This window comes from Pavona decussata, unplaced genomic scaffold (assembly GCF_977016875.1).
Source record: "Pavona decussata unplaced genomic scaffold, jaPavDecu1.1 SCAFFOLD_254, whole genome shotgun sequence".
In the NCBI taxonomy this organism is placed as follows: domain Eukaryota; kingdom Metazoa; phylum Cnidaria; class Anthozoa; order Scleractinia; family Agariciidae; genus Pavona; species Pavona decussata.
The window spans coordinates 6,157,501-6,169,829 of NW_028145657.1; the positions used below are offsets into that span (position 1 = coordinate 6,157,501).

A 12,329-nucleotide genomic window follows, 5' to 3' on the forward strand; every position below is an offset into this window, starting at 1 on the left:
GGAAATTTCTACAGGAACTCTGAAATCTTGCAGGCGATGTTCAAAACTGACATGTAAATTTGAAACTCTTCAAAAATACTGGTCACGCATGATGTAGATTGACTGTAAGTGTTACACAATTTCCAAAGAAACAAAGGCAGCATAACAATCACCTTTTTCGTCTTGACCTGTTTTGGGGGACGGAACAGTTGAGATCTTGGAGCATGCCTCAGAAACTGTTTCTTTGTACCGTTCGTAGCATCACCCGTATGCACCTCTCTTTTCGCGCTCACATCCAGTCCTTTTCTTATAAGTCCGTAAGCTAATTACTTCCATCAATTTTTGTTCTTTTTTGTGCTAAAACTGCCTTGTTTACTTCCACTGTAGTCAAAGCCGGCTGTCCTTCTGAAGTGGAGCTAATGTTACTTTCTAGAAAACTCGCCGACGACTGGAGGAGGCTGGCGAGTCGCCTTGGATTCGAATGGAAAGAGGTTACTGCTTTTCATCTGCAAAATGAGAAATTGGCCGACAAGGCAAATGAAATGTTGATGGAGTGGAAGAAAAGAAAGCATACTGCTGCTACCCATCAAGCTTTATACGACGCCTTGTGCCATGAACTGGTAAACTGCAAGGCGTTAGCAGAGGAATTCTGTTGTTCTAAACCGTAGACGTTTTATCATATAAAGGCACTGTGTACAACAGTATCACAAATGATCGATCTGATAATTAACTCTGCGGTGTAGATGTAATATTGCGAAGTCAACGTTGCTCACTCCATTCCGTAGGTCCGTTGAGTTCGATTTCCATCGGGGTTAAAGGTTTTTCCTTTGCCTCTTGCATTTAATTCCTTACTAGGGCTAACGCTTAGTGGGAAATTCTTGTGTTCACTTAGTACTTCATTCATCGCTTAGTTAATTATCTGATCCATCATTATTGTGTCATTAGTGCCAGTGGCACAACATTCACTCTTCAATCACGGCGGGCAACTCATAACGAAGTTTACTAAAGTCGATAATCTTGGAGCTCAGTATATATGATGCCGCATGTCAAGAACTCTTTTCTTTAAAAATTTAACTAACCAATATATGTAGCATGCATTCTTTTTGGATATTCGTGGTTAGCGCCGATAATACGCAAAAAAAAAAAAAACAAGTAATTTTTAATTGCTCGACCGTAAGAACATATATTTAGTGCAAACAATTAATTTTCCCAAATTAGATTTTTACCTTGTGATTGATAATGATTTTTCATGTAAATCAAGGTACAGGAAACTGAGGAAACAATGGAACAGATCCGTTGCATATTGAGTGATAATAGCTGCTTGAGTTCATCAATTTTTACTTCAGTGTGTGGTTGATAATTGTTTAATATTCGGTAACTGAGTTATTAATTTATCATTAGTAATAATCAAAGTTTAGGGAGTGCCTTCGATGTCACCAGGCTCTCTCTCCTTTGTCAAGTTGGTGATGATAGACATCACACGCCCCTGAAAAATCTGCGGGGGATGCAGATACGCGTCCCAAGATGTCCCCTTCAATCGCTTATCCAATCTGTATTAGGAGTGCGTTCTTTCTACGTCGAACGCAATAAATTGATCCCATAGAGTAGAATAATTCTTTAAGTCGAAAAGAAAATAGATTTCATCTTGAAACTGGTTTTTAGTTCATGGTTTCAAGCCTAAATCTCACTGATGCGCTCCACTCAATTGCCTTTCGTGTAACATCCAGGTAGTTTTCTCCTTAAACGGTTTCATACAAATTTTAACAGAATGCTTCCAGTAGGTTACATTGCCTTTGCTATACGCGTACCGTAGATGATCTAATAAACGCCGGGGGCGTTTATTGAATTTCAAGGGTCCGAAGGGGGCGTTTAAAAGAGAGAGGCGTTTATTCTAATAACTGTAACAATACGGTATTATAATAACCTAAATGAAAAAGCTTTAGCAGACTATCAAGTCAAACGTGAAGTAGGCCTTGTAATTCCGGGATGCTACAATGCTAGGACAAGCCGAAAGAAAATTGCTGATATCCTAAGCACAGAGATCAAGAGCATTAAAGAGCGCTATCCTCACTTTGAACTGGAAATTGAGCAAGACGCAACTCCCACACCGGTGTAAATTAAGCAAGAACGCAAATAAATTGATTGATTGTATTGTACATCTGTTTCTAGTTTATGTGTGGTTTTCAGGGAAGGGGGGCGTTTATTAGACAGGGGGCGTTTGTTAGAGGGGGGCGTTTAATACAAACTTGTCAGCTTAGGGGGGGGGGGGGTGTTTATTAGATACGAGGCGTTCATAAGAGAGGGGGCGTTTATTAGATCATTTACGGTATTGTAGATAATTAGGTATTTTCTGATTGATATCAGTAATTAGAGGGAATCTTCCAAACTCGTGTAGTCAACGATAGATTTTTTTACTTACTCCTAAAAAAAATGAATTAAAAAAGGCTTAAAAACATTGTAAGTGAAGTTTTTCAGAAGTAGAGTTGTCCTAGACCTTAAATTCATGATGTGCTTAGGTTATCATTTAAGGCCATATTCTGAGCCAACCGCCGACCGGTTGGCTCAGTTGGTAGAGCACCGGAGGTCACGGGTTCAAACCCGGGCCGGACCAACACTCAGGGTCTTTAATGCGACGCTGACGTCCGATCTCACCGCATAGAATTTTAAACCATAGAATTTTAAACCGCCATGAGACTTGGTGATATGTGCGGTATATAAGAATTTCATTCATTCATTTATATTCGACTGGACCTCCGCCCCTGTCCCGGTTAAAATCCCCGTTTCGGAGATAACGCGCTGATCAGTTCCAAATTCCACCCCCCCCCCCCCCCCTCTCCCCTTCCCCTTAGGGCAGCGCCTGGACAATTGAAGTTCTAAACATCCCTGTGTTTGGATTACCTCTTCCTGGGGCCCCCCCAAAAAAGGTTTCAAATGCACTAATTGGAATATTAATAGTTTCTCAGTCTTATTGTTAAAGACTGAGTTATATATATGCATTTATTCAGTAATTTAGTACACAGTTAACTGTAACACAAATTATTATAGTAATGAAGCCAGTAGGACATTAGATGAGCACGTTTTATTGCTGTTAGAAAGAACGTCTGCTTACAATTAAGTAAAAGAATTGCTGTATGAGGAAGAGGAAATGTTGAATAAAACTATATTCGCCAAGCCCAACTTTAATCTGGCCATCCCATAAAGAAAAAAAAAACACTCAATAATATGCTGTCCCTGTGTACTGATCTCTCCTGGATCTATCAATTAAAAAGCGAGTCAAATGGGTGACTATTTTATGAAACACTTGTGGTGACTCAGCTATGTTTAGCAGAAGACAGCAGTCGGCCACATGACTCGGCTATTTTTGATCTTCCTTTAGTTAGTAGAACCATATATTAATTTTACAAACTGGAAGAGGAACAGGTAATGGCATTCTACGAATTTCTTCGAAGTCAAATAAATTGCAAATATAAACACAATTTCTCGAGAGCGAAACTATTTTGGGTGATGTTCTTTTCTGTGTTTGTATTTGGAAACTAAAGATTCTAATACAAACGTTCTTATATAGCTTAAAGAAAAAAGAAACGTTCTTGCCTTTCAAAATAACCTATATGAGAAGTGTGAATAATTTCGGAAAATTAAGACTAAGAATGGTCATTTAGGAAACAAACTAAGTTTCCTCCTGTCCTGTCCTGTCAGTCATGAAAGGCATTTGCAATTTAATAAATCAGGATATTCACCGAGACCAAGCGTAGCAAAAGAAGTATATAAAAACGGATGCAATTATTGATGAACGTTGTTCAAGTTAAAGCCGGTTTCTCCAATAGATATTTTTTAGCTCACAGAGAATGCCAAACAGCGATAGCACAGAATAGTACTCCATTGAACCTCAAGTCTAATTAGGTGTCATTGGCTAAATACGTTTAAAAAATGTGACGAAAAATTATTACAATAATTACAATAATAGTAAAGTGCATGAAACGGGTAGAGTAATGACAATTTGACTGCTGGATCTACAAATGTGATCATACCGCAGTGATCGAAGTTAGGATTATCCACGAATCAGGAGCTTAAGCAACGACGACGGCGACGACAACGGCACAAAACAATACTGGTTTAATGAGCAAAAACAATCGCTCTGCAAGTGTGTCTTATATTTTGGTACATTTCGTAGCTTTCCTCTGCAAAACAACAACGTGAAATGATCAAATTCTAGGTTTTTTGGAGAACGGAAGCACACGCGGTGAATTTTCGTTAATTTTTCTTTCTTAACTTGAACGCCACTCCTGCCAATTTGGGTCTTAGATAGTTCGCCGTTTCTGTAGAAGTTGAGCGAGTTGAAATAATCGCGAAGTAGTACAAATGCAATAAAGTTATATTTTCAGGTGACGTTTTCGTTGCCGTCGTCGCTGCTTAAGCTCCCTATTTACTAATAAGGATATTATTAGGGTATCGCTTTCTTTTTTATCATTTGGAAATACATATTGAGACAAGAAATATAACCGAAACGTCGGTTTCTATCACTTAAACTTTTTGTCATTTAGGTCTAATAGTAGGTTGGTGTAAACGCTTAAGTTCCTTTTGTTTACGGTGTAGAATGTATGGACTACTGACATCTCCCTGCTGTGTCAGAAACGAAACCTGTTAGATAGCGTCAGGCTTCAGCAATATTTGAGTGCAGCAATGTAATAACTGGTGCGAATTTGTAGTCCTTTTTCAGATTTTCTGCTCGTTTTAGCCTCACTCTTGTCATTTCTCTTGGCTTTCCTCTAAAATCAAAATGATTATGAGTCAATGAATCATCACAGTTCGGTGTGGTCAAAAGAAAACATTCATGTGAGGTTGTTTCCCATACCCGCTAACAAGCTGGCCGGCAAAGGAGCCGATAATTTTAATTATAATCCCTACCTGGTTACAATGTCCATATAAGAATTTTATAACTAATTGTAATAAAGGAGAAATTGAAAGGCAACTTTTACTGATAACAAAGATTCACCCTTTTAAATGTCAGTCTTAATATGGCAATAACAACCTCAAGCTTTATTTCTCTTTTTTTTTTAACAATTCCGTGAAATCGAAATCAGGATAAATATAATTATCATTTTTAGAAAATACAATATTAACATGACTCATGACTGATGCGGCACTCTTCAGATTTTTCCGAAAAAGGAAACCGCTAAAGTCTATACTGATCCCGTTATAACTTTTCCGCTCCTGGAATTACAGTACACGCACGCCAAATGTATACCTTTCAAGGCCAAAAAAAATAAACCCACCTTCCTTATAACATGTTTTAAAGTTCACCATTTTATGACAATCCAAGGAGAATCCGCGTGTGACTACATACAGCAAGATACCAGGAACGACTGCTTAGGAAGAAGGTAAACTGTTCGTTGTTATACCATGGCTGAATTTGGAGTTGCAAGAAGAGTTACTATAAGAATCATAGAAATCAAGAGGATTTGAAAACAAATGAAAGACCTCGGGAACTGGCCGGTTTAAGATCTTTTAAAAATGATAATCTTTGTACAGGAGCTTTACGCCGCTTCGTGCTCGATAATTGCCGTACAAGTATATAACTGCCTGCCGTCAGACTTAACCCCACGGATTTAACGTAATCAATTTAAGCCTATGCGCAGTCGACAACAAGGAATTCTTGTCATTTCTTGGGACAATGTTCGGTGCAATCTCTTCGTAACTTCATTCGGCTATAGTGTGTAGGGGTACGAATTCAAAGTGATAGGTAACTCGAAGTAAGTGTGTTGACAACTGGTAGTATCTAAAAACCGTTTTATGGGACTGCAAGTCTGAAATAAACCAAACAAAAACACTATGATAAAGGAAATACAGGGAGATGTAAAGAATCGACCATAAGAGGACACAGAAAAAATCTGAGCCCCAGATGGGATTCGAACCCACGACCCTCCGTGTTCTAGATCGGATGCTCTAACCTCTGAGCTACTGAGGACTCGTTGGCGAGCAAGGGTCATTTTTGTGGGTTGGACGTACGAACCGCATCACGCGGTCACGGAGTCCATCACAAGCAACACATTAAGGCTTAACTGCATCACGCAGTCACATTAATCGCAAGAAATGTCTCGCCCATGAGCCTCCAACCAACCAACCTATGTCACTGCATGATATTATAAAGGAAATACAGGGAGATGTAAAGAATCGACCATAAGAGGACACAGAAAAAATCTGAGCCCCAGATGGGATTCGAACCCACGACCCTCCGTGTTCTAGATCGGATGCTCTAACCTCTGAGCTACTGAGGACTCGTTGGCGAGCAAGGGTCATTTTTGTGGGTTGGACGTACGAACCGCATCACGCGGTCACGGAGTCCATCACAAGCAACACATTAAGGCTTAACTGCATCACGCAGTCACATTAATCGCAAGAAATGATGAGCTGTAAATTGAAAACATCATGTAAGGTTTGGCATTGTAGCGTCCTCCCCCCCCCCTTTTTTTAAGGTAAATGGCGCGCGTTCGGTTATCATTTTCATGTTGACGACAAGCTAAGACCGCGAATTGTTTTGTATAAATCAAACTTACAACTTGTCGTACACGACACGCGAAATGTCGCAGGATTTTACACTATTTTTTTGTTTAACTTATACTACAAACGTCGGTGCGCATTGGAATGTTGAATGGCAAGAGTTGCGTACGGTTCTTGCATGACTCGAGCAGCGCGGTCTACAGAAGTCGCATGCTACAGTCGTAGAAAAAGGTTGTGTCATTCAAATATTTTTTAATTGGTCCGAGAGAATCCACTGCACTGAAGAAGGTGGCAGCTGTACATTTTACCACAATACCCTTCGAACCTAGTACAGCCAATAGGTATATAGAAAGCCGCATTATTTTTTTGCCAAATTCGTAATTCTTCCTTGTATTTACAACATTGCGTATGGTAGGTTTGAGGTTTTTAGAACTTTTCTATACGTTTTAAGAAGCGTTTGAAGGGTTTTTGTACTCTAAGAATTATGGGTAAACGTACCAGTCGCCTTCTTTTTCGGTGTGGTGGATTGGAACCGAATAAAAGGGAAAACGAAATCTTAAAACTTGTTGACGTCAACTTACCACGTTTACACGAAAATATTTGTCTACCAAAGACAGAAGCGAGTTCCATTCCAAAGATCATCTAGTGCAGACCTACGTTTCGGCACCGAATAATGAGTAAGCAGACTCCTCGGAAAGCGAAATATCGTTTCAAACTGATACGATAAAATTTGCACCATTTTTATCTCTGTAGAGCAAAGGCTCAGTGTGTGTGTGTTGTGTTGATGTTGTTGTTGTTTGTTTTTTTCGGGGGGGGGGGGGGGGGTGGTTAAGTTTTTGAGAAAGCAAATATTTTCTGACCATCATCAGCGAGATCCTTATTATGGAAATCGAAGTTTTATTTGACAGAAAAAAATTCAGTTACCAGGTAAACAATTTACAAAAGGTAGCCATTGTGGATGGGAAGGGAGGTGCGACGGCTCCTTTAATAAGTATCTTCTGGTGAGAACAGACAGTCGATATTTATTATTGACGTTTCGAAAAGTTGCAAACTAACAGCTGATCAAGGTAAACAGCGGATTCGCTTTTAAAAGAGAACATCTCTGGGAAGAAACACTACAAGACAAGAAATAATTGGTGTCTGATGGACTACTCGTTTACGTTTTTCTTTTTATAGTTTCGTTTGGGAATCATGAGCCCTAACAACGTGAATAACGGATTACCACGTGCAACAGGTGAGCAAGAAGAAGTTGAGGAAATGTTGAGTTGAGAAATGCACCTAACCCTGAATTTGGGTACTTTATATAAGACAGACCTTTTTGCCATTTTCACATGACTTCATGCTTGACAGAATTATTTGTGTTTTGGTAAGAATTAAGGTTAGGGGACACCTTGTGATGTCTATCATATTGTTAAATTTTTAATGCAGTCGGTTGGAATCAGATGATGAATTTGATTCCAACCAAAGCCTAAACCTATTGTTTATTTGCCGTTTACTCGAATTTACAGTGGATTAACGTAAACAAAAATTTTAAGATATAGCAACACTAATTTTATTTGTCCAAGATTTAATCGTATGACTGAAGGCGGTAGATCGTTCGCAGTTACTACTTGTCAACTTTGGAACAGTCTAAGTCTAGAACTCAGGAATTCTGTGTCATTAGAATCTTTTAAGAACAATTATAGAAACAACCTTTTTGATGTACAACAAATACTACATCATTTTATAGTTAACATTTGGTTCATTATTTGCTCTCAAAGTTATGTTTTATTTTTATTCATAATTCGCCTTATTGTCAGATGGATATTTTTAGTTTTATTGATAGTCATGTTAGAATTTCACATACAATCGACTCCCGTACCTTCGAGGGAAATTGAAAAAGGTTCGAGTTATCGAGGGTAAAATTATATAGAAAATGACCTGAAAGGAAAGGAAAATTGGTTCGAGTTAGCGAGGGTTCGAGTTATCGGGAGTCGACTGTACATTGTATTTTTAGCTCTCACGTTTCTATGTACACTTCCTATTACATTGCATTAGTTTTGTAAGAATTTCTTAGATAGAGGACCACAAGTTTATTAGTTATCTCAACTATTCCGTGCCACCCTCTCTAAATAAAGTGTATTATTATTATTATTATTAATATTATTATGATTATTATTATTATTATTATTATTATTATTATTATTATTATTATTATTATTATTATTAGGAAGGTCTAACAACAAGCGCAGACCAGTTGCTGGTTCTTCCGAGGAGGGTGAAGTTAAACTGTAAGATCCTTCGCACTATCATCACTTTTCCGTTTGCTTAACAGTAAATAACTCAACAATATATTTGCGTTATTTTCTATTTTTCTCACGAATAATTTTAATTAACCATTTCAATTAATTCTGTCGTAAAGACGTCTGTGGATATTCTATGAATATTATTAAAATTAAAAATACGATGATCTAACGTGCTCATGGCAATAAATGTAAAATAAGGCGAATATTTCAATATAGTTCTCCCTTAATTTTAAATTTATTGCCACGTTTATCGTATTTTTAATTTAACGTAGTGCGGTTTTATCGGGATGTAAAACCACGAGGCGCAGCCCAGAGGTTATAGACTCGATAAAACACGTTTTGCGATATTTTTGAAAGGCTTGAAAAACATTCCTGGAAAAGTGTGTGTTAGGAGAGTTCATAACAATTATTCTTTTGTGAACATTGGAAATAAGCATACAAGAAAAACATTAAACACCGCAAATTACTTATAAAGAGGAGGTTTTATCGGATTCAGGAGCCAATTCCCCTTTCGGGTTTTAAAACTACTTCACTTGACATTTTATCGACCATTTGATAGGTCAATGGGATTATAAATAATTCATGCATTTGTGAATTTAACTTAACTCACATAGCATCCTGGACGCCGTTTTTATTAACATTCTCTAGCTAAAGAAGGTTTTAGCAACAACTGAAACGTCCACATTTTATCTCTTAAGTCAACGTTTTACACAAATTTTCAAACACGCCTGGCTACAGCCCACATATATTTAAGAAAAAGATGTCGTATTGTTCTTTCTCTTTTACCATTGCAGTGAAGGAAGGAAGTCCTTCAGAAGAGGAGTTGCAATCTTTTTCCACAAAACTGTGTGGGAATGACTGGAGACGTTTGGCGCGCAAACTTGAATTCCATGAAGGTCAAATAGATGGATTTCATCGAGCAGATGAAGAGTTATCCGAAAAGGCGTATAGAATGCTGATTAGTTGGAAGAACCGGGAAGGTTCTGGGGCTACATATTGTCTTTTGCACGACGCATTGATTAAAATGTGTAGCGAGTCCAGGAAAACTGAGGATGAGAAAAATGATTTATGCAAGATTTGCTTCAGTTCAGGGAACAAACATCAAGGTACACGGAGGATGACTTCCTCTTAACGTAACCCTTTAGCAAGTTTAGTATAAGAATGCAAATATTTCTGAAAATGAATATTTACAGCATCAGTTCTGTTTTATACTTGTCCATTCTCTAAGTTCAAATTAACAGTCGAGTTAAGAAAAACACTGACATAATTTGATGGTGATTTATGAAACAATAGTGCTGCAATCATGCAATTCAGTTACAGTAGCTCTTCATACGTTTTTTATTTTATTTTTGGTTAGAGGGGAGGCCGTTTCAGAGTGTAGGACATCGTTAGTGAAAGCTGCGTTTCCTTGAGAACATAAGATTGCCCATAAATAGTGCTATAGAGCGGTTTTCAATGGAGTGTCGAAAGTAATTTCGCGTTTGGTTTGGTTTTGCATTACTACGCTCTGTTATTGGTTAACAAAACTCACGCCACTTTCTCAACCAATGGGAATCCAAGCCAAGACCAATCGTGTTTTCGCCGCACGCGTTTTTCCGCGCTTGGCGCCAGTTACATGTCTTTGTTTCGTATTCTGATTGGCTCGTTGTGTTGTCTACATCTGTTGCAATTGGCCAGAGTAATTTTATAACACTCAATTGAAAATTGCTCTATGTAGAAAATCCAATCAAAAGTCAAAATTAAGACTATAAAGTCTCCTCGTAAATTGTCACAGTTATTATGTTTTGGAAATAGCGAAGAAACCGTATAAAGCTGAGAATCATGCCAGTGAACTTATGTGAAGTGCGTCAATGGTACGTGTGCTGATAAAGGCGTTGAACAATTGACATCTTTAATTGGACACCCACGTGGCTCCTTCTTCATTACATGGTTTCCTTCTATTAATTATTAACTACAAAGTCTAATTATTAAACTTCACTGAATCTTTAATGCTTCTTATTTCTTTTAATTTTACCAATCCGGCTAGAAAAACTATCTCCTCCCAAATATACCCAAAAATTCACAAAACACCCTACAACATAGATTTACGGGATGAGCGGAGAGTTTTTGTGTTAATTGAAAATCCAATTTTCTGGTCCATTTAAAATAATAGCCTTCATATGTAGCCAAGCGTGAGGCGTGAGACATCGAGCGAGAAGCGCGATGCACGAGCATAGAACACCAGGCGACTCGGCCTGATTCTCAGAGACGGTCCAGGTTGCTCACGGTCACACGCTCTCTCCCTTCCAAGGGAGAATCAGGTTACAGGCGAGAGGGACAGAAAGATAATTCTCTTCCTCACCGGCTCGCGCTTTGCGCTTCGCGCTTCGAGCTTGTCACGTTTCACGTTTGTGTCTCCCGCTTAGCGCGATGTCGCGCGCCTACCGCTTGACTGTCACGCAAACTATTTAAACATAAAATAATCTTATCTCCCAATCAAAACTACAGCTTTCTGTTGATATTGCCACCAACTGAAAGTGTTTGTCTTGTTTGTTTCAATTTCTCTCTAAAGGCGAGTCTGCCTCAAAGAGGAAGAAAGTCTCAATTGACAGTAGTAGCCAACACTTTGCAGGTAACGTGAGATCTTTGTTGTTGTCAGTCATCATTTACTTTTCTATTTCTTAGTCTTATTGTAACAGTTTTCAGCCAATCAAAATCAGAATGTTTCTTTTGAAGTTCGCCTTTGAAAGGCAAAAGTTTCCGTCCATTTAAAAATTAAAAACAAATATTGTTACGGCTTGTAATCTAAACTACAACTGAAAAAATTTGTTTCTTTTGGTAGTGCGTCTAGCTGAGAGTAGTATCTACGATTTTACCGTTAACAAGTATGATATCTTTATTGTTTTTCATTTATTTACCCTTTTCTATTTTTCTTATGCTTTTCTTGGTGACCTGGAAGTTCGACGATTATGCCCAGTTACAAGTAAGCAACCTTATACCGTCAATAAACTGGGGAAATTTCTACAGGAACTCTGAAATCTTGCCGGCGATGTTCAAATCTGACATGTAAATTTGATTCTCTGTTCAAACTTTAAAAATACTGGTCACGCATGATGGAGATTGACTGTAAGTGTTACACAATTTCCAAAGAAACAAAGGCAGCATAACAATCACCTTTTTCGTCTTGACCTGGTTTGGGGAACCCACCAGTTGAGATCTTGAAGAATGCCTCGGAAATTGTTTTTGTTGCGTTCGTCGTGTCAACCCTATGGTGACCTCTCTTTTCGCGCTCACATGCACATCCAGTCCTTTTGTTACAAGTCCGTAAGCTGAATTACTTCCATCAGTATTTGTTCTTTTTCGTGCCAGTAAAAGTGCGTTTTTTATTTCCACTTTAGTCAAAGCCGGCTGTCCTTCTGACAATTTGTCCTTTTAGCAACTTTAGTATAAGAACGCAAATATTTCTAAAAAGGAATATTTACAGGATCAGTTTTTTTTTTATAGAAGGGATTGTCCATTCTATGAGCTCAAATTTGCAGTCGAGTTAAGAAAAACACTGACATAATTCAATGGTAATTGAGGGACTGG

The 12,329-nt window shown here is 38.2% G+C and overlaps 1 protein-coding gene across 1 annotated transcript in view; it reads left to right on the forward strand.

Annotated features, from left to right (window-relative positions):
* The window catches only part of LOC146456811 (death domain-containing ATP nucleosidase-like), an 18,557-nt gene extending 7,085 nt beyond the window's left edge, over positions 1-11,472 (forward strand). The window contains exon 5 of the mRNA XM_085092778.1: positions 11,314-11,472. Within this exon, the coding sequence (XP_084948904.1) occupies positions 11,314-11,426 (113 nt within the window). The 3' untranslated portion in view covers positions 11,427-11,472. The remainder of the gene's footprint in view (positions 1-11,313) is intronic.
* Positions 11,473-12,329: the final 857 nt, after the last annotated feature.